The sequence below is a fragment of the Anopheles coustani genome, chromosome 3 (assembly GCF_943734705.1).
Source record: "Anopheles coustani chromosome 3, idAnoCousDA_361_x.2, whole genome shotgun sequence".
Lineage (NCBI taxonomy): Eukaryota > Metazoa > Arthropoda > Insecta > Diptera > Culicidae > Anopheles > Anopheles coustani.
This window is the reverse complement of record NC_071288.1, coordinates 26,987,181-27,010,892: the sequence shown is the minus strand read 5'-3', so window position 1 is coordinate 27,010,892 and position 23,712 is coordinate 26,987,181. Positions and strand designations below refer to the sequence as shown.

At 43.0% G+C, this 23,712-nt stretch overlaps 1 protein-coding gene across 1 annotated transcript; it reads right to left on the bottom strand.

The window, feature by feature from the left end:
* Window positions 1-5,769: 5,769 nt before the first annotated feature.
* On the bottom strand, window positions 5,770-23,330 carry LOC131260044 (protein ultraspiracle homolog). The gene is made up of 7 exons (XM_058261697.1): window positions 23,243-23,330; window positions 15,984-16,461; window positions 8,378-8,579; window positions 8,145-8,294; window positions 7,315-7,485; window positions 6,973-7,207; window positions 5,770-6,874 (listed from the first exon to the last, which is right to left on the bottom strand). Exons 1-7 carry the CDS (start codon window positions 23,328-23,330, stop codon window positions 6,630-6,632), a joined length of 1,569 nt encoding a protein of 522 aa, XP_058117680.1. The 3' UTR covers window positions 5,770-6,629.
* Between the last annotated feature and the right edge of the window lie 382 nt (window positions 23,331-23,712).

Here is a 23,712-nt window from a genome sequence, read left to right as displayed (position 1 = left end):
CGCTTTTATCGGGGTCGAAAGCCACGACCGGCTCGTAATGACCCTTCACTTTCTCCCTGCGAAAAAACACAGCTGTCCTCGATGGAGACGCCTGGTGTCTTGTTAAAAAAATCGCCACCTCCACGTGAGAAGCTGGATATGTGCGTGCGTCTGCGTTTGTTTATACTTCACTCGATCGTCAAAAAGAAATAATCAAACAAACCGGACCAAAAACCATTCGCTCGAAAACCGAACCAAATCCTTGACAGCCAGTCGGACCGGTTGAACCCGTCACATCAATAATGCATAATGTTTACCCTCGAACGATGGGCCTTCGAACGGTGTGGAAAAGGAGTGAAATCGGAAAACAAAATCCCTTCCCCACATCCGAGAAAAACTCGGCACGTGTGTTCGGCGTGCAAACGTCTCCCTGAAATATGAACAAAAACGGATAAACTGCATGGGGCCGAGGGGGAAGGTACAAAAAATTGACCACCTGCGGCGAAGCTGGCGCCATCATCGGGCAAGCATAATGTTCCCAGCAGTGGCGGCGACTACGAGCACACACATTCGAACAGCTGTCCAAGCGCACCGTCCGGGACGCTGTGGATTAATTCGTTTATTTCCAGCTTTGGATTGACCTACAAAAAATATATATAAATACACTCGGTTTCTGGGGGAACACACTCTCGTCGCGAACGTTGCCTGCAGACACACCAAAACAAAAGCCCGAGCAGAGATAAAGAGGGAGGGGAGGGAATCGATTTTCGTCCCGTTGTTCTGCCACCCGCTCGTGTTCGGGGCGCTTTGGGAGTTCGGAGATCCTTTGTAAATTTCTTTTGTCGTAGCGCAGAACGGCGTGCCCGTTCTGAGTGGAAAGACACATTTTTCTCTACATCTTATTTGTGTTGGTGGATAGTTGTGTCTAACCACTCCAGTGGGATTGCATCCCCTTCTTACGTCGTGCCCGAACATGTCACGACGAAGCGTGTCAAACCGAACCGAAGGCAAACAAAGAAACCCCACAATGGCTGCCATCGTGAGGTAGTACCCGTGACACGCGGTGGAGGAGGGGTTTTTTTCCCCGTTGCCATGTGCAATTATGAAACTTCACCTTTCTACCCTTGGGTAGCTAGGTTCGTCTGTGTGTGTGTGTGGGAGGGGGGTTGTTTGATTTATATTTTTAAAAGGAACAGTAGGCGACAGACGCCCAGACAAGGCTTGACATTCAGTGCATACTTACATCACGAAGAGCCGAAGGCAGCGTTAAGTTGAATGACTTTGCCGTTGTTGTCGTCGTTTACATAATCCGAAACGGGAAAATCGTTGCCACTCGTTGCTAATTATTGTTTACTCGTGCCCGTTTGGCTTCACGGTCCACGATCCTTCCGCCATTTGCGTCTGTGAAAATTGCGGTTTCACACCGTCCCCTTCACAGCATCCGTTCTCAACCGTCGAGACGATGAGGAAGATGTTTTAAGGTCGCTTGTTGGTACAATAATATAACACCATCGTACTGGTTACCCACACTAACACACTTTTTCACCTAACTGAAAACGCACAGATTTCACAACGAAAACAAAGAAACGAAACTAATGTAACCTTGTTAGACGTGTGTCATATTGCCAAAACGGAAGTAATTCGCGAACGGTAAACGAGCGACACGACTCCACACTGTGCATCAACAACGAAATGGCTACATTTCCGGACCGAATCATAAATCGTTCCAGCGAACGACAATGAGTAAACGACCGAACGACACACAAACGCACACAAACACACGCGATTAGGAAAGACGGTGGACTCAATTCGGTGCAATAAAATGGCAATTAACTACCTTTTCCCCTTCGGAATCGAATTTTCCGTCCAGCCGCGGACTTGACCTGTGTGCAGTTGGAGTCCGTTTTGGAGTGTTCTGTTGTTTTTTTTTATGTTTGGTTCCGAAGGGCAGCCCGTTGCTTAGTTCTTGCTCACCGTCGAGCCAGGAGCCTTCGGCAGGACGACGGACACTGACGCGACCGAGTGAGCGAGCGCGCCTGCACGCAAAAATTCCAAACCTAGAGAGGGGGCTGTCGGATTGGTTGGGAAGTTGGGGGTTAATGTTGTTAATGTTAGTTAGCGGTGGCTCCCCAGTTCACGCCACGACGCCACGTCCAGTGGAAGGTAGCTTGTGTGAGTTGTCTGTGAGTACTTGGATGCTGTACCCCATTTGCACCTCATTTCACCATGGTGATGGCAACGGAAAATGCACGGTTTTCACGGCAAAAATTCCAAAACGACAAATCGTGTCTCTTTTCGTCAGTGCACACTTTCACTCCATCACGGACACTATTACACATCGGCAGACAGTGGCTGGATTACCTTTTCGGTGCAGTTCCAGCGAAACAACAAATGCTAGATTCCTGCCAACGTCCGCCATCAGCGTGAACGGAGGAAATTTAATCCAAGCAGTTTTTCTCTCCATCACGGTGGTTGGTGCGAGTGAGCCGGGAAATTTAAGCCTCGCACGAGACTGTGTGGGTGTGCTGGGAACATTCAAAACATTGGCAACTCAGCGCGTGAACCGCTGCAGCGCCTGCTCGGAAAGGATATTTGCTTTCTTGGGTGGATATGGAAAAACATGCTGTGAAGTTCAAGGAAAACACTCACGACATTCGGTAGCTGTCAGTTTTCATCCACCACTTTCAGTGTTCGGGAACCATAAGAAAAACTAAGTTAAACCAAATACCAAAATCATGGTCAACGGTTTTCACACTGATGTACAAGATTGCACAAAGTTGATTCAGTCTAGAAAAAAAACTGTACACACCTTTTTGAGTTTTTTTTGAGACACTAAAATTATTTTACAAAAATTTGAACAATCTTAAATCCTGGCACATGTAAATGAACCAATTTGACCTTAAAAACAACAACAATAATAATAACTATGAAAATACTTTTGGGTACTATGCAATTAAACAAACAATGCAAAATAATTGCGGGACAGAAATTAGTCATGGGAAAAGAAAAACTTCACCAATTTCTCCGTTTATATGCTTTTTATATTACGATCGTGAAAATCCGTAATCTTCACGTAATAACAAGGGCGATTGTAAGCATTTGAATTTTAAATATCCATTATCAAATAAGAAGAAATAAAAATTCATTTTTAAGACATTTTCTATAACCTACGACACAGAAAAAAAGATTGATAAGAAATAAGATTAAACGTAAGGACATTTTCAGTTCAAAACCTTTATTATCAGCGAAAACAAAAACTAACTCACACTTCAAACCACCAGTTTATACATAATAATGAATAAAACTTGCAGTAAATGAATAAAAATAGTTGTAAGGAGTAGATCTTGCAGAGTCTTTTGCTTTCTCGTCTTGTAGGATTGCATTTGGGAACCCTGAAATACGTTTGTTTGAGTGTGTGCGTGCATTGGAGCCCGTGAGCCACTCTACGAAGGATCCATCCCGGCACTCACAGGAACCCCATCCGGATGTCAGTGGCAAAGCAGGGCTGTGCGACACTACGGCGATGGAAGGTGGGCGAAATTTGTTACCAAAATTGTCACTAGTCATCGCTACTTTTTGACTGCACCGTTTAACTTGGTGCCATAATGATATTTTTTCCTGCACACCAAACAAGAAAGGGAAAAGAATGGCCTAATGGGGTGGAGGCACGATTCGAACTTAATGAGGAAAAATGATTTGCGATTCAAACCCACACCCCCGGTGGTGCTTGTGTTAATGTGTATGGCGATGTTGTTACTTTCCGGGCGAACCGTTGTGACTGAGGTGCTACAATGATGCACAATCTGGCAATAGTGGAATGAAAAGAGCGGGACAGAAAAATCAATGACACTGAAATTTATTGACGTCTTCCTTAATGGCTGCATTATTGCGTGACCCTGCTGTTCAAGCTATCAATCATTCGTCTCGCCGATTCCGGGACAGACCGTCGTCCCATTTAGAGAAATAAATGGTCACCAGCCGGACATACTAATAGCACATTACACGACCGTTTTAATAATTCTTCGCAGCAACTGGTTGTTCCTGGACGGTGTTACGCAAATAAGGCACCAAGGGAGGATGGTCTTTACTTCAAATAATTCATTTATTTCATCACTTTCCACTTGACAGGATTATGTGGGGCGACATGATCGTCGACACAAGCCGTAGGGCGCACGAGTGAAAGGATTCTCGGTGGTCACTGCACATATCCCTTTACGTGCATGCGTGAATACGTTCTTACAGAACATTAATTTATAAGTTTTGTATCTTGCAATCGCCCACTCCAATTCACACCATGCAGCACTTGCTGTGCGTTGCTTGTTTCTCTCTACAATTTTGTTCGCTTGAGTGTCCCTTTTTTATTTCTTTTGAAAAAGCTTAAAAATATATAAATTAGTTTCATCTATGTACCAATGCTTACTACTCGACAATGCAATTTCGATAATTTTCCCTGCAGTTTATTTGCACATTCTGCTTCCATCTCTTACATGTTCCTTATTTTCCTGAGAGAGTCCAAATCATTTATTTTTTTCCTCGGTACATATTGATGCGCTACAGCGTCAACCCTTTCCACTCATCCTGTATGTATCATTGCTCAACGTTATTCCTTTCATCGTCCGCACAAACAATCAATACTAAAAAGCAACGCTTTGTGACTGGAACTTGCATAACTTTTCGATCCTCGAAGTTATCATGCATAACTTTACCGAACGATGCTTATTTGAAGACATTATGTCCCATTCTGTTTTAACTTGAGCGTCTAGAATACATTTACATTTCGCTTCCATCTTAGATTGCGTTCAACAACTGAACAAATTGTTTGCACGTGAATTCTATAGTTTAAAGAAAACTCCTCACTTTCATCTCACTTTAGACGAATCCTTAATCCCCAAATAGTGCCTGTTTCTACTTCTTTGTGAATGTGTGTGACAGATAACGTAACAGGAAGGAGGAACAGGAGAAAAGCTCACTTCACAGGATGATAGTACAAGAGGATCGTTTTAATAGCAGCGCCACCGGAACGGTGATAAAAGGGAATAAATAGATCTCTTTCGAGTGCTCGTTTCGATTCCTGGTGCATGCCAACAAACTGTACATTTTCACTCATTAGTTTGCGTTTGCTTGACCGTATTAGACTTTACTACTTCCATTTTATTTACATTTACGATCATTTCACGTTATGCGGTAATGTTGGCGATTTGAATCAACAACTTTCTTACTCAACAGTGCCTACACGGGATACGTTTATGCGGATTACGTGAAGTTTCAATGCGCCAAAAAGAAGCCAAGCTCTGAAGTGTTTTCCCGAATCCCACGAAGTGCTAGCGCAACTTTAACGATGATGAAATAATAAACTTTCTCTAGGTCCATCAGAACTTGTACCGACGGTGACATAATAAACTGGTAGACAAATGCATTATGCAAGTTAGCTCTTTCATCCTTCTTTCTGCCACCTATAACTTACTTCAACAGAGAGCCACACTCGCGTTGAGAGGGTGGGCACTTACTAAAGGTAACGAACATAGTAGTGAACTGCCTGGAAAGAAGAGAGAGAGAGATCTTGTCGAGGTGAATGACCGAAGGTGATAGGATACGATTAGTTTACCGCTTTGAATTATGAAAGAGAACAACAGGTATTCGTGAAAGCGTCAACTGAATTCTTGTGCTATTTTCTGCATGTTTATTGAAATATGTTACACTAGCAATTGGGCCGATATCGCATCCAAATCTGCTCTCTAGAGAAAAACCAATCGGAAAATATTTCAATGCCCCTCCCCACCTCATCGACCGTCCCGAATCACCCTCCGAAGCCCATTGCCATCCCTATCCCAGTATCACTTTATCAGCTACGTAAAGACTTAACGTGTAAACGGGATTAAGTTTGAGTTGAATAAAATCTATTTGCACCATTTTTTTTGTTTCCTTCCTTGCGTTTTTGCTAATGTGTAGGTTGATTCATTTTTTGTTTATACTTTAGATTTATTTCATACCTTAGCATCATTTATTTTTACAATCAAACGACACGTCACCATTAATAACATGTTTCCTATCGCCAAAGAAATTCAGCATGTTTGCTTTGCTAGTTAGTAGTCAACTTTTTTCTTAATTTGATCAGAAAAATTTGTATCTCAGTGTTTGCTACTCATTCAAATTATTTTTTAATTTTGATTTCTGGTCCACACCCCTTCAGAAGGTTGGGAGGTTTCCACGGAATCCACGGACTCGCCTTCTTTGGAAACCTCCATCGTGGTTTCCTAATATGCAAAGGCGGATAAGTAAAGATATATTCACATTTATGTTTGTAACAAACATTCGAATACGGAAGAAATTCAAGTGTCCTCGGGCCGCCCGTTTCTACGCGATGCCGCGGAGAAAATTTAAACTTTCAACGAACATGTCATTCTCATGTTTTCTTATTTTACTGTAGCCCGCTTGATCATCGTTTGCCGTTTTGTTTTGCTTCAGGAACGAGAAAGAAACGCCTTCAGAAATGCCACCGTGAATAGTAGAACGAACGCTCCCGTGTCCTTCGGAAGGACCAGCGCGAACAGCACCACCAAGAAGAGGGTGCTGCTTAGACGCTCCGGTGCCGCCGCTCGGGCATGTGCCGCCCGACAGTGGTACCTCGATGGTGGGTCGAGGAGTTCCGCCTACAACGGCGTGTCTAGCATTTCGATGATAAAGTTATCCAGCTGTTTGTCACCGAGCAGCCGCAGGAAGTTGAGGTGATCGATACACTTGAGGCTGATCGAGCGCAGGGCAGGCAACCGGAGCAGCAGCTGCGCGAATCGCCCATCCTCCGAGGGATGCTGCGTTTTACAGTACTCGTCCAGACAGGCGTAGATTTTCTCCCTCATCTGATCGATCTCCTTCCGACACTTGAGCCCTCGGATGTCTGGAAAGCAGAGAATAGAAAAAAACCGTTATATATTTCCCGTGTCTTTGTTCGTTTTCACGAATAGCTGTTCTTGCACCCCCGAGTTTGATACTTACCGGAGTTGAATAGTATGATCGCCTTGAGGATGCCCAGCTCGGCCCGGTTCACGTCCAGTCTTTTCATTTTGATCGCCAGCTCGCACAGGATGCGATCGAACAGCGAGTCAACCCCCGCCTGCTGGGCACTGTTCCGGTGTAGGGTGAAGTTGGGTCCCAAGCACATCAGCTGTGGCTGCCGAATTGTGACCCGTCCATCGTTCCGTCCATCCGGCGCCCGTTCCGTTTCGATGTACTACGCAAAGTATCAGAAATAAAACAAAAAAGAACACAGTTTACATTATGAATTTCATTAATTAATTGATGAATTTCAACACGCCGATGCGATTCCACTGCATTTACCTCCATACTTCGCCAGGCTACGGATGCGATCAGCATTTCGTTCCAGCCGCTGCGAAGCAACGTAACCTGGTCCTCGCGCGGAAGGTTCGTGAAATTCGGCAGTCTCCGGGCGAACTCGATCAGCTGGTAGATCTGTTTGTTCACCATCTGACATAAATGCGATACGGCGCCCTGAAAGAAGTGTGATAAATGTTAACAACCTAATGAATCATTGTGTATTTGATATTCATTTACATTTAATAGCCTACAAATCTAGTCATATGCGTGTGTAATTTCAAAGAAAGGCAAACAATAGACAATTCGAAGCGTTTAAATGAAAAATGAATGATTTTGTACACAAATTGACATACAAAAATCCACTTGAAAAGGCATCAAAATATGTATGAATAGTTATGGTATAGTTGTTTATTAAAAACAGTTACGGTGTGACTCATAAAAAGGAAAAATTCGAGTTTTAATTTGTTCAAGTTCTTGTAGCAAGCCAAAACGTCATATTTTTAACTTTGGGTTCCGATCAGATTAGGAAACCAAAAATAGATGCAAAACAGCAGCTACAAACATACGAAATTATTTTAAAAAATAAATGAAACAGTGTCAAAATTATGTAGTCCAGGCTATTTATTGCGGGAGTGTCAGTTTTTATAGCAACAAATTGGAAACAATTCCTTTCTTTGGTTCCTGGAAAATGGCGTTTATTTGAACTCCAAAGAATATGCTACTACACGAGCTCTGAAAAGTACGCCCACGAAAGGATTACATTGAAAAGTATATTTTTCTTAACCACGCTTATGTATGTTTGCCTTAAAGTATCATTCGAACGTCTAACTTACCTTATATTCCGGTGGAATCATCGAGTTCTGGCCAACCCGCAGGTAGGGTATGGCATTATCACCACTCTTCTGCTCGCCCAACTGTTCAGCCTCTAGGAAACGATCGACCACGACGTCCCGCACCGAGCTGGTCGAGTTTATCTCTTCGGTCTAAAAGGTGTGGAGAAAGGAGAAAAACGTGGGACATTAAACACATCCCGGCTTGATTGGGGTGCCGTGCCGGCGGCGCATACCTTCATGGAAAATTTGGAACTCCGCTGCCGTTCCTCCTGGACCGCTTCCCGCTTCATGCCGCAGGCCAGACATTTCTGGTACCGGCAGTACTGGCAGCGGTTTCTTTGGCGTTTGTCTATCGTACAGTTTTTGTCCTCCCGGCACGCGTACGACAGGTCTTTGCGTACCGTGCGCTTGAAGAATCCCTTGCAGCCCTCACAGCTGTGAAGTGAAAGCAAAATGTGCGCCACCGATTGGGCATGAGAACGCGTGCAATGGAACGCATACGCCAAAGGAATGTTAAGTATTAAGTTATGTTTGAAATTCGTCGGCGATTATTTTCGCCTCACAATCCACTCAACTTCGAGCGCCGTTCGGGCATTAGCAAGCTCGTACGTGTGGTTGGGAGAAATTTAAATATTTATAATCATTGGAAGCACCATCCTGCATAACGAAGCAGTTGCAAATGTGACGAAGAACTTTGAGAAGAGTTCCGAGAAATTTCCTAGAATAATGTAAAGATTTATTGCATGCTCAAAGTGTCGAACCATTGGGAAAACTTCTTGACGGAACGGAACAAGAAACACAAGTGGGTCTTTCCGATCCACTAGTAGGGAGAGTATTTTTTTGTTGCTGTACAGGATTACATTTCAAATAAATGGCAATACCCGCGAGGCAAACGACAGGCCAAAGAGGTTTGCCGTATTTACTTGATTATTAATTACCGCTCGCTTTCATCGGAATGCCTCGAAACACCTCGGAACTCGGCCCGGGGAACGAACCGCGTGTGGGTCGCAACCGATCGGTGAGATGGCACCGGTGTCACGAGAACCATTCGACACGCCAGCCAAGCGTTTCCGATGATGCACAAACTGACCGACCGCCGCTCGGAAGCGATGGACACACGGAGGCAAAACCCAGTCGTTGCAGTCGTTGCATGTGCAATTTGTGTATGCAAATCGTAAACCGGCCCCTCCTGGGGGGAGAGAAAAGTTCAACCGAACCAAGAGCAAGCAAGAACGGCATCGTTGCCCGGTGGTGCACCGTCCATCGTCGTCGTCGTCATCTTCTTCGTTTGCGATGCCGCTCGTTAGCTTAAATGTCAAACGAAGGCAGAGCGGCGTCGTCGTCGTCATCGGTTTCGGTCCCGCGGGTGGCATATTAATTATCTAATGGAAAACTGCATTCATGCCGCGGGGAGGAAAGTATCCCGCAACCCGCGCCGTTCCCAACGCCTCCGTCATTCGCATTGCATCTCGCGCTTCGCGGGAGGAAGCAAATGTCGAGGTCAGGTGAATAATTTTCGCGTTAAGATGTCTCCGCCACGGTTCTCCCCGCGGCCAGGCGATTGCTTTGCACCTTTTGGCATCGCATCTAACACCTAACTGCCGTGCCATCTCTCTCCCACCCGCCGTTCGAACGCGTCGAACTGTTCGTTCTCATAAATATTCCACCCGGCCGGTTTTTGTGTGTCGAGTTGGAGTTTCTTCTGGTGTGCCGGCAAAACAGTTGGTAGAACTATTCGATTCATCGTTGTGGCAAGAAAAATCTATATTTTCCCTATCTTTACCATGGGTCAATTTACCGTTCTTCGTAATCCAAGGAACAGTTTGTCTTAGTTAAAACGACATCAATTAAGTAGAATGCCAAACAAATTGGATTTTGTTATAACTGAAAAACAATACTTGCGTTTAAAAAACCTAAAATGATCATATTTACGTAACTTAGCTTAAAGTTAGTAAAGCTTAGTTTTTAAAGAGATCTATTAATATTCAAAAAAACAAAACAAAATAATCTACTAAATTATATTTCCGTTGGTTTGCGTCTTGAAAAAAGAATGCACAAATGCCTTGTGTAATTTAAGCTACAGTCGACTACCGTTTATATGCGGCAAAAGGTAGCCGCGAATGCCCCACAAAAAGTTCGAAGACCAACATGGCGAAGAAGTTGATTGAAACACTGAATAAGTTTCATACTTTGGCAGCCAGTCCAGGGTATCTTTTTAGGGGTGAAAAAAACATTCCGCATAATGAAAATGGGTAGAGAATACAAGGTTTTCGACCTATATTATGGAATGTAGTTTAGTAGAGGGAAAGTTTCATCGACGCAGGGGATGTTTACAGACGCATCGGGGAACTTTACAGCCATACAGGGAAATATGACCAATAGCAAAGGGATTCGTGCAAACCCACCGGAGAACTTCAGGGGAGCAAACTTACAACTTCGTAAAACTCTTCATTTCTTGTTAATAAATGATTTTCTTTTCGAAAGCATTGTTTTCATCCAAGAAAGTATTGTTTTCATTAACTAAAATACGAAATACGAAAAGAGTCTCAGTTCGGCAACGCATCATCGCGAACATTAGCAGTGCACGGGGTTCCTGAAATAGGTTAGCGAAAAGTAAGGTTATGCCGACCGCATGGTGCAGCCGAGCTGGGACTCAAGTCGGACAAATCCCAGCTGCCGCTCATCTCGTGCTGTTTGAGTCAATCAAGCGGACCACGAGTTCTTGTGATCTGACAAACGGAAGGAATTATCCCTCCCGTGGACGGCGGGTGGACATATGGCTATTGAAGCCGGTCCTAAAGGACGAGCTCCTTCATAGGAGTTCGGACAGAGTCGGTACGCCTCTGATTACGAGTAAGGGAACAAAGTGTTCGATTTAGCGTAGGAGGATATACCCCGACTCGTAAAATAGAAGAAGAGGAAGAAAATACGAAAACTTTTTCCTATTTTACATTTCGTTTCGTTTCCTCGAAACGTTCAGTATGGAAAACCATCCTTTTGTTTTCTCGTCCAACATGTAATATTGTTAAATAGTACGTAAGGAAAAATTGTTGTACAAGCGTAAATAAATACCGATTTTATAAAAAAGGTAACCCGATTTAACGATTTCAAACCTCGGATGAAAGATGCATCTGGTGTAATACAGATGAACCGGATGGACTCGAATGAACCCGGATGAACCCGGATGAACCGGATGAACTCGGATGAATCGGATGAACCTAGATAAACCGAAATGAACTCGAATGAACTCGGATGATCCTGGATGAACCCAAATGAACCTGAATGAACTCAAATGAACCCAAAAGATGAACTCGAATGAACCCGGATGAACTCGAATGAACCCAGATGAACCGGATGAATCGAATGAACTCGAATGAACCTGAATAAACTCAAATTAACCCGAATGAACTCAAACTAACCCGAATGAACTCGGATGAACTTGAATGAATATGGATGAATTCAGATGAACCCGGATGAATTGGATGAATCTGAATGAACTCAAATGAACTCGCATGAACTCGCATGAACTCGAATGAACTCGCATCCCCACCAACATTTCGCTATGGAAAATGACTGCTGCTTTTCTGTGAAGTGTTCGGCTACTTTTCCTATTAAAGCAGCTCCGTTCATTTCTGATGCAGCACCGGAGTTCATGAAATAATTGAAGCGTATGAAATAATTAATGAAATAATTCAACAAATTTAAGCTTTGTTTTGAACCTTTGCAAAAAAATGTGAAAAAATTCCAAAAAACATTTCACAACTCTTGTTCCGTTTGTTTCTCTTTCTTCTGTTCTGTTCTGCCTTTCTCGTTCTGCTGCCTCGCTCCCCTCTGCGGTCCTCTTGTTGTGTTCTGCTCCTCCTGATGTGTTCTGCTCGCCTGGTAGCCGGTGTTCCGCCGTTCCTTCGGCTTTGGGAGTTGATATGTTGCCTGAGGGTGAAAGATGTATATATTTATCTTTGTTATTAAAGTTTTTACTTACCATTTGATTCTGCCAGTCCGAAGCGTGTGGGGTGTTAATCTCGAATTGTTCCAGTAGTCCACCGAGATTCTTGTACACCCTCGGGCTTAACTAGGGTTTTCTTTGACCGCTTTGGTGTTTGCGTGACAGTACACGGACGCGTCGCTTGATACACACATGTGTATAACGCACGCGCGTTGACCTTGTAAATAGAACCGCTAACAAGAACCAGCTGATTCTTGTTTTGCCACCCTGGTGTGGCGACAACCGATCGCACCGTATGATTATCTTTGTTATATTTTCGCGCAGCATTAAATATACATATGCGCATGGAATTTCTTTGTGTTATCATTACAGTTGTTCGTCACATTTTTAACATGTAATAAAAGGTACTAAAATATGACCGCAAAATGTTTGATTTAAATTTCAATCCAAACTGGCGCTAGGCCCAGTGTACTGCCGGCGTCATTAAAAGTGACCTAGCGACTAAGTTGCATGTTTTTTATGTAACATGTGCTTTATACGTTAAGAACATGCACAACAAAAGTGGATGCGGAGCAAAGAACAGTACGAATGATGAAAGATGTACTTTTTCCTCTACGAGGAACTTTGCTTCATACCTAGCTTGAAATATATTACAGATAAGTAATCACTTTTACAAAGATAGGCCATGCCAAAATCTGGTTAAAAATAATTGCACAGCTTACCCACATCCACTATATCCAAGTAACTGCAAGTTGCAATGATTTTTTTTCAGATGTCGATGTCGCATCGCATTTTTCATTGCTTAACATTTGATTGTTTCATGAGATTACGTCTTTTGGAAACTAGTAAAGATCTACACACAGATCTATACACCGATTGGAGACAACATTCGGAAGTAACGGATAAAAATCTAGCTCTTATCAAAAGCTACTTTTGTGTGCAAAATACGTTCCAACATCTTCTTCCGCCGGAAACATAATCGTTTCCCAGCATAAGGTGAAATCATGTGTTGACAGTTGTTATCTCGAAAATAACGGAATAGTTGTTTTTAGAAGATGTTCGAATGGCAGCTATATTTCACACAATTTCAATCCTCCATCAAGCCTTCACCAAGCGTTCACAAAAAAAAATACTATTACAACCTCCTCTCTCAAAGTCTTCATTGCAACTAACTATTTCTTGGCTAACCTCTTCTATCTTATTTTACTAAGCCTTCTTTGATTGGCGTTTATTATATTTTTCTGGCAGCGCTAACAACAGTTTAAAAGAGAGCAGGTTAATGACACTCCTTAGTCAAAACGCTTTCGTTTTTTTAAATGCTGGTTACCCTAATATAAATACATAAACTCGTGTAGCAACTGCTCAAGGGGATAGAAAATTAATCACTGCCGGACAAAGATTACCGTTACTTTGTAATTAACATTTGAACTGAGAAACACGGCCACGACGTTTGCATTAAAAAATAGACAAATTTTCGTTGACGATAAGAAAAAAGTCAACCAAGTACATTGAATCAAGTAAATTTTATTGAAGATTACATATTTAATTTGCTTTTAACAGAAAGTTGCTAACGTGTTCCGTTTTTTCATGAAAAGTCGTTAAAATTTGTCTCATATTTTAAATGCCAACGTTATTGTAATATTCCCGAAATGCAAACGTTCGTCACTAATCAAGATTTAATCGGTATAAGGACAGTCTATGTCGATTATGTTGGACCTCTTTCACGCCCGAAGATGAAACTCGAAAAAGAATTCTATATTTCAAATATCAAATGGCGAACATGAATCCTTAACATCAAACACCTCGCAATAGTTGGCGTTCGAGATCATTGATTCAAATGATCAATGTATCACAGGGATATATTTTTGATGTTTTGAATATAATGGACACACTTTGTGAATAGCCGATCATATGTTAGTTTGATATGCATTCGTTTATTCACAGGTGCAAAACGTGCAGCGGTAGCAATGGTAGCAACTGCGGGAGAAGAGTAAAAATTGAATGCGGGAGAAAAAAATATCGCATCCACCCTTCTTAGAACATAACTTGAGCCAGCAACTAGCAAACTTGTAATTTGTTTTTCCAGCGCTATAATTACTGATATGCATGTGCATGTGCATGCGCAAACAGATCGTTCCGAGCTAACAGATAAATATCATCAATTAATTGAATAATATTTGTCTATTTTCTCGTTGTCATTATAAGTATGTAACACTTATACGATTTTGTAATAAAGTAAATGAAAACTTTCCCACATATAGAAATTCTGTCGAAGGATTCTTTATTCTATCAAGTGTTGCCTTGAAGAGACCGCTCGAGAATGCTTCGAATGCTTTTGAAATCATACATCTTTGATCATATAAAACACAATCATTTCTGAGGCAATTGAGATGATATAAATATTATTGCATAGGTATTTAGTGCGACTATCTTTTGTCTGAATGATGCACTTGGCTAGGAATAACCATTAAGGAGCTATTTTTGTTTTATTTCTTCTCTTTATAGTGCATCGATGATAGATTTGAAAGCGTCAATGTTGTTTACATTGGAAAATGCTCTACCGTTGGTGGCAGCGCCGGGGCCATCCAAAGTTCAAAAATACACTTTCCGTTCAAACTGTAACGGTTTATGCTTTCCATCCGTCGCTTTGTTTCATTCTTCATGCAAAGTTTCACTCAAGAGCGGGTTGAAAAATTTCGGCGCTGCAGCGCGAATGCGACGGGGCATAAGTCAGTCGCTGCGTCTCGCTCCGATCCACGAGGATAGGCCTGAGTTCATTCAAAATTGGTAGTAGGGATGAACTCGAATGAACTAGAATGAATATGGATGAATTCGGGGTGCTACTATCGATTATGGTACTAGGGTCAGCGATAGCGCCGATCAGAAAATTGGGGTGGGTTCGAATCCCAACCAAGACCGGACCCTCCCTTGTACGAGAGGACTCACTATCCAGGGTAAAAAGTCTCGTAAGCTGTTAACGGGTAGGCATGACCAACAAGGTCGTTACGCCAAGAAGAAGAAGAATGCTTCTGAGGAACACTCGCGTCCTTCTTATACTGCAATGGAGACCTATACTAGTTACGTACTTTGCTCAAGCCACTAAACCAGGATAATAATATCAACTGCTAAGATTCTGATTCCAACTGACAACATTATAATAAGCAAGATCGCGTTATAAAATCAACTGATGCCGTTGGAATATCATGTGCTGCAGTTAAAAATAATACTGCCGCCGTTCTGATATCATCTGAAAATCCCTGTATTCACTTTTCTTGCGCGAACGTAGTTGATACCGGCGCGGCTCAAAGCAAACAAACAAATTACCACAAACGAGGACTTTTGCGGGTTGGCGTCTTATGTTCCACAAACCGTTTGCATAGCTACCCGTTTCCCATTATCTGTCTGACACATTCCCTAGTATGATTGCAATGTTTTCTCTACCGATTGAATTTATCCCTTATGATTTGGAAGTATACTCTCAACATATTGAAACATTCTAATAAAATCAGCGATATCTGCCGGCATCGAACGTGAATCGCTCGACCATTAAATTGGTAATAGAAACACTATTCCCTTTTTTTCGTTTCAAGAGGCTGATTTGAAAACTGAAGGTACAAAATGAATTCATTCAGGCAGAGGGAACTGAAATACCACGTGTTGTGACTCATATAGTTTTCTAGGAGATTCTTCAACAGTCGGCACATTCTGCCCAACGTTTTCTGGGAAGCAATATTCTAGCTGGTAGATATGTTACTGGTACTGTTTTAATTTTCATTCGTATTGAATGAAATTTATGCAATCCACAAATCTTCCACAAGTCATGGTTATGGCTTAACGTTTTCGGAAGTTCTAACACTTGCCCACCTGACTTGACCGCTGGAACCAGGTCTTACCTGTAGACACCGTAATGCTTTCCACTAGCCCGATCGCCACAGATCGAGCAGAGGTGCTTCGAGCCGCTGAGCGGATGGTTGGGCGGGTACTGCTGCGTGATGTTGGTGGGCGTATTGGATCCACTTCCACCTCCTCCTCCTCCCCCACCACCACCGTTGCTGCCCTGCTGTTGCTGCTGACCTCCGCCGCCCCCTCCACCGCCACCGATCAGGAGATTCTGTTGCCCACCGGGCGTCCCATTGCCGAGGGCGGCCCCGACGACGAGCGCATTCTGTTGCTGCTGCTGCAAGACGGCGACCGCCACCGGATTGAAGACGCCACTGCCACTGCCCGGACTGCCCGGGTTGCCGCAGTTGTTACCGGGCGAGAACGGGCCGCCACCGCTTCCGTTCAGCAGTGAAATGTCCGGTTTCAGGTCGGGTTTCAGGTCCGGCGGTGACAGCGGGCCCATATGCCCGACCAGCGTGGCATCGAAACCTGCATCGCGAGAAGAGAAGGCAAACGAAAAACGGGTAAGTTTCAGTACGATCGCAGTGACATCATTTTCGCTGGGAGAAGGTTGAGATGATGATTTATGCTCCGACGGTCGTCGGTCGACGTCGCCGGCTCCGTCTTGCACTAATTGGAATGCTCTTTGGCCGCGTCCAGCGTCGGCCAAGTATCGGGGGTGGAAAATTCCACCAAACGGATCATCGTTTATAGCATTCCCTTCGCTCGTGCAGAGTGCTTGCCTGTTGGATGAATATAATTAAACTAGGACTGGAGCACGGGAAAGCATGTCTGCCGCGTGAGTTGTTGACATACAGTGCTGGGCCTCGGGAGTGATTGATGATGAATGCAGAAAGTAATACAATTATACACGTCGAAGAAAACAAAGACAATAAATGTGTCCTTTCTCATGTACCTTGACAGTTGTAGTAATTGCTAAACAGTAAAAAACATTTTATCGTGTCCGAGTTTGAAACATTTGCAGTGAGTTAAGCATAGGAAATATACCATCCAGCACCCTAGAGCGACACAAAGTTACGACACCCACCGCACAAAACAAAAAGGATGCAACAAAATTGAATGAATAAATTTTAAACGTTCGTTCGTGCCGGGCATGACAAACCGTGAAGGGCGCACAAGAGTGTTACTGTTAAAAGAAAAAAACACGGCAGTGGTTCGTGGTTACCGTTGCCGAGCGAACGGCTGTCGGTACGGTTGTTTGCGTGCCGGTTAAGTTAAGTAAGTGTACCCCGATGATAGTGCACCCAGATGGCGCACAGCACACCGGCGCGTCGTCAAACGCGACCACAAACGGCCACTTTCAAGGTGAAGGGAATTCCGATGCATTCTCGCTGCACCGCGCTCTGCTGCATCGGGAATGGGGTGGAAGGGGGAGCGGGGAGAGGATAAAGGGGAGAAAAACATAGAGCGAAAGAGTGTGAGGATGCAAAAGAGAGATGCAGTATGAGACGAAAAGAGTGGAGGTATGCTAGCGAAACGCAAATGCAGTTGCGTTTTTATGCAAAGCGTCACTTGGGCGAAGCTGGAACATTGGAAGACGATGGAGGTGGTTAGTGGCCACTGCTTCTCTATAGACAAGGTCTGTTTTTCTTACCCACTACCACCCACTGCCCTGGCCAAACCCTGGTGTACATCGTTCGCAACCACAACGGGACAGTTGCTGCCGGCGATTTGAATATGCATTAGATCTCTCTCTCTCTCTTCCTTTCTCATTGGTTCTGTGATTCTGCAGGAACTTGGGTTCTTTATTTTGTGTGCATGTACTTCCGCAGTCGGTTTGAAGTTCCTTCGTATTTTCAAACGGTTTACTTTTAAAACATCGTCGTCAACGTCAAGACCTTCAAGTGAAACATGAACATTGGCGCCATAATTCCATAACCAACACACTCATAATGAGCCACGGGGCCTGTGTTCGGTTCGCGAACGCAGTGGAGTAACAATTAAAGGTGCACGGTGAAAGTGTATTTCGAGCTTGTTGAGCCGCATGCAGTTTTAGCCTTCCCCTTCGTTTCATTCGCAAGCGTTACTTTTCTAAATACGACTCGGGAGCGGTAGCTCGTTTTCAGGCACAAACAATTTAAACTATGGTTCAACACTGGGTATGGGTAATACTTGTAGGGTGTAAATGTTAAACAAATATTACAATTTCCTACTTATGTTTCACATCAAACTAATCATGTCGAACAGCGTATTGTGAAAATTTTCTCGAGCCACGAACCAAACCAGAAAGTCACTATAGACTAGTTGGTGTAATATTGAACAAGATATTAATGTGAACAAGATGTTATTGTTGTAAAATGATGTACAACTATTACCTGCAACGATTGGATTGTGATCGAAACAATTAGATGCATTGCAAATTAATTGAAAAACCACCAATCAAATCGGTCTTTAACGAGTTCATGGAGGTGAAATGCAGTACAATTCCTTTGCAAACCCAAAACTTTAAGCAACGGGAAAAGTTACCTGATTGCTATTGTACTGTATGCAATTGATAATGCTGCCCATCCATGATTCATTCCGAAACAACAACAAAAAAAAACATTGCAAATGTAAATAAATATTACATCTTAATCGCATCTCGTGCGGTTTCAAACTGCAACCAATCGAATCAGATGGTGCAACATCCACAATAATTTCACTTATAAGTGTCGTAAATTATTGTTGGTGAACCATACATCTGCGAGGCTAGCCAGCTGGCTCAAGACCCCTAGTACGAGATGAATACATTCGATAAAACGCAAGGCAAAGTTCGAAAGGTGCAATTGCAGTCTCAATCCAACGTTGTGGCATGAAACTGCCGAATGAATCTAACATTAGAGCAATCTGTTCTTACCATCTGACCTGCTGCGGATGCAGTTGGCACACTTGTCCATCCTGCACATTAGTTTGAAATTATTTATCGGATCCCTTTTGCCCTGAAGCTGCCGTAAAAAGGATGAACTCACTTGCTAGAGCCACCAAAAACCATTACAATGCAATGATGCATCTACAAGGACGCAACGTACCATGAGTGTTGCAACGCCCGTACACATCTAAGATAACAAATTGAAATAATAATACAATTAACACAAGCAAAGGGGACGAAATCAAATCAAATGCATTGTCGAACGATGAAGAAAATGGATGTAATGGACAACAAAAAAAACGTATGTTATGCTGCAAGACATGTCCAGTGCTGCAGCTGCACTTGAGCAACTGCATACACACAGCTGCTGAATGTCGAAAAATAATTAGAGGAAGACAAAAGCAAATCATGCCGATGGTAGGTAAAGCAAACGCAAACTAAGAAAATGGAACAGGGAGAGGTAAAAACAAAGTGCATTTATTTATTATCACATTGCATCCCCATTAAATGTGGCCCAGTGCTAAGACGAACCACCTTCCTCTTTGCACTTGTTTCTTACGAAGTGCAGCAAATTGCATTAGAGAAACACCATTAGACACCAGCTGCCTTAACGTCGAGGTTCGTCGCTTCAATTTTGGCGTTTGCACCCGATTCCTCCGTGTTTCGCGGACAAGGGGGTGCTGGCGGGTGTGGACATCGGGTATGATAAAAGTGCACTTGTCGACTGTTTTTCGAGTTCGTTACGTACAGTGTCCGCTCCCAAGGCAAGGGCAAGCCAACATATCCGGCAAGACCTTTCTCAGTTACACCTTGTTCATTTTAACAAACTGTGTTTTTTTGTTGTTGTTTTCCGGAACATGTGCAACATTACCACATTGTGTCTAATGATGATGTTGTTTTTTCAAATAGTTTTTTATCATTCCGTCTTCTTAGATGAATGTTTCATACTGTGACATGTTCATTAGCTGGAACATAAGCTGGTCCCGAACACCCCGGAAAATCGACGTTTTTATATCATAAATATCATGTATCGAAATTAATTTAAAAAAAAACTAACTTTTTGAAATTGCAGCGACAACGAGGAAATTCCTTGAAGTACAAAAATAATTTAAGAAGATCTCACATCATACATTGAAATTGGAAAAAGTATCATTAATGAAATTCAGTCGAAACAAACAATAAATAAAGAAAAACATTGATATTTGTGCAAAAATTACACCTAAGCATTGTGAATATTTGCAAATGAAGTGAAAATAAACGACCTTATCGCAATTGCATCGGTAGAGAGGAAGTGCCTTTAAAAAAAACGTACCCATGTATGTACTAAGCAAACAAGTGAAAGGAAAACAAGATGAAAATCTTGACTGATGAGGGAAAGTGAAACACATACCCACACACGGTAGCCAATGGTGCGCGAGCAAAAAACGGCAACCACAAATGGTACCTTCTTCTTACACCATCCTTTCAGTACGAGGAAGAGGAATAAAAAAAACCCTACAATGCATGCTCGAAAGGTAAAACATGGGCCCGCTTGGAGATGGAATTGGATATGGAAGCACCTTCATCATGCATCGGTTGCGCATCGGTGAAAATTGATAACGCAGAGCGGGTTGGGCTTGGTCATGGTATTTTCCGTTCGTTTTGTTTTTTTCGCTTTCGTGTATGTAGTTTTTTATTGTTTTTTGTTTTGCCACTACACTAAATTGTTGACTTTTGTTCCATCTTGTTTTTGTCGCACGTCGAAACGACCATCGCACATGCAATCAGCAGAGTGGAGCTGCTTTGAATAATTGAAAGCATATAACGTCGTATGCGCTCGGTGTGCCGGGTTGCTGGAATGCTAGCAACACGCTTTCGTCCCCCTCCTCCCTCCTCTGGTCAGAGTCGATCGCCATCCGTGTGTCCTTCACCTTTGCAAGATATTCCACGGCAAAACCCGCGCTTGCAGTTTGATTCTTCATTTTAGTTCGGCTCCTTTTTTTCCTTTTTTGTTTTGGCTTGCAGTTTGCTTCTCCTTCAAACACTTGCACGGGAAAATCTTTTCTCGCGCTGCAACGCTTTTATTATGTGCCGAATCGGAACGACGGCGAGCATGCGCGCGGCGGAAAAACTTCGAGTCGAGACAACTCCATCGTTCACAAGGGGTGAAAGAAGAAAAGTGAGGCGGCGGCATGGATACTTGCTCCGCAACGGGTAAAATAAATAGAAATAGCGCACGAAAACGCTGGAAAAAGGACGAGAGGAAAACGCTAGCCCTGCCTGCGGGTGGAGCGGGTTAAAGGAAAATTTAATACCCTCTCCACGCGCGGTAAATGCAGGAGAAAAGTGAATCGCGAGTTTATGTAATCCAGACACGATCCATCCTTCGCTTCTTGTCGAGAATCCTTGCTTGCTTGCCAGCGTCCCCAAACGGAAACACATTTCGTGATTTTTCGTGCCTGCCAGCGATTCGGAGGATTATGTAGCAGGATGGGGAGAAAAAAGGACGGCACCGGCACCGGGGTCTACCTTCGCTCGTCTTTCACTCCCGTCATTCATGCCGACTTCCAAAACATACACACACACAGAGAATACATAAGCGCCTGGAATGGAGTGGCGTCATTTATCGATTACGAACAACCTTCATGACCTTAGTCAATGTTTTCTCCATTGACCTCGGGCCGGACACAATAATGCACAGCTACAACACACAACTCAAGCCCTTTTCCCACCGTAATCCTTTCCTTCTTCCTTGGGTTGTCGTCTATTTTTGCTCGCTAGGACTCCGGCGGTGTGGTCAGAACGGACTCGGAGTGTGGCCCCTTGGGGGGGGCATCGATGCCATTTGCGGTGTGCTGGTGCACCAACCAGCAACAGTTGGGCGGTGTCGCGGCGTAACGGAGGACCATTTGTTTGGTGCAACGGAAGCCACTGGGACTTGATGCCGATGGGATGGGAATGGGATGTGCACTAAAAGTGTTACTTCAAGGATGTCGAATGACCTCGGTAAAGTTCGCACGCCGCCATGTTTGACGTGCGTCTTACGTCAGCGCGGACACACGGACGCAAAGGGTTGGCGGGGGAGGACAATCAAGCTAATCCTCGAACGTGCCGAGCAGTATATAGCGGAGCCCGGAGCAGTTAGGGCCGATACATACGTGGCTGTCAGTTTCGCGAAGGCAAATATTGAACACGAAATAAATACATCTAAGGTATCTTATTTCATTTCTACTTTTCCGGACACTGATTCTTCGCGATGAAGCTGAAACTTGTTGGATAAATGCTGGTACTCGTTTAGATAATTACCGTATCAAATAGTTGGAGCTGGTTATGTCTTGACAAAACTTTAACGATATATCGTCCGGAGGAAGTATTTTCAATTTTGAAAGAAAAATGTTCACTCTGAACTTATTTATTCATAAATTAAAGTTTGTTGGTTTGACCAAATCTGTATTTATCACGTTGAAAACAGATTTAGAAATGGGATAGTTTTTAAAAGATGGTTTAAAAGCATTAAAGCATTAAGCATTAAAAAGCTGTGCTCTTTTTTGCAAAAAATAATAAATACAGAATAAACTACAAAGTTCTTTGTGAGTTGAATTATCAAGAAAACATAATTTTACTAATTGATCACAATTCTGACAATTTACAAAACAAATACAAGTAAATCTAAAGTTACGTAATATTTTTCATATTGCAAACGATATTACTTTTGACTAAGATAAGGCCAATTTTCTACTTTTTTCAGCTTTTTTCATAGCACCGCAAAGGTGCGCACAGTTTTCAAAGCACTTAACATGTCAAATTACCCCCTTCACAGTTTTGCCCGAGCCTGACTTTGTCCGTTTTGTTTCTACTTTGTCGGACTTTTGGTTTTACTTCTACTTCTTATTTTGAGTGTACCTTCTTCGAAAACGCGTTCTTATGCGTTACACTATTCGATGCAATTGAACCATTTTTTTCAATAATTATTGCAAAATTTATACTAAACACAATCACAAATAACATATGTACAAAACATATGTTTTCTTCGTTTTTAGACCAAAAACTATACAAAAAAGTAAAAAACCAGTGTGACATGTTTTGAATTAGTTTTTCGACGTGGCAGGACTATGAAGGGAATTAGCAAAAGATGATGTTTGCAAAACGATTAGTCAGATTGAATAAAATGAGTAGTGTACTATTTCAAAAATAGACTAAAAAGGGCCATAAGGTGAGGGAGAAGTGTACATAGTTTAAAAATTAGGCCTAAACATTTCTGCTCCTTCTTTTTGCTGACGTCTTGATTTTATTTCGTGCAGATTTAACTTTTCTTAATAAGTAGATTTAAAAGCCTATTTTATAACCGTTTTTCTATTCAATTTTGCTACACCCACAACTGGGCTCGCTGTGTCCCCATTTACAACATAATCATTAAAATACCTGCTAATCCGGCCAGTGACCGATCCCACCGGCCTTGCGCTTGAATGATGGCAGCCACCGACAGCATCGGTTTTTCCTTCTTCAACATGTTTACGTCACGATTCGAGGTTGCACTGCACACCGCATGGAACTCTGCTACGGCATGTGACTGCACACAGCTAAACACGACACTGAACCCCTCCTGCTGAAGCTTAGGTCGCCAATTCGACTGCAAACATTGACGTGACGTGTAATGTGTGTTTCCGATTCGGTTCGGTCAATTGAGCAAAAACATGCACTAGGCGTTTAATCACTGTTATGTTTGATGTGTATTTGTTTGTGAGCGGGTGCGCTTAGGCTAACACTCTCTTCGGTCCGCCAAAGTAACGAGATATGCAACAGCGGTTGGAATCACGGCTACCAAAACCAAACATAAACATAAAAATCAAACAAACCGAGCAAACAACGGATTCACTTTCGTTCGCGGGTTC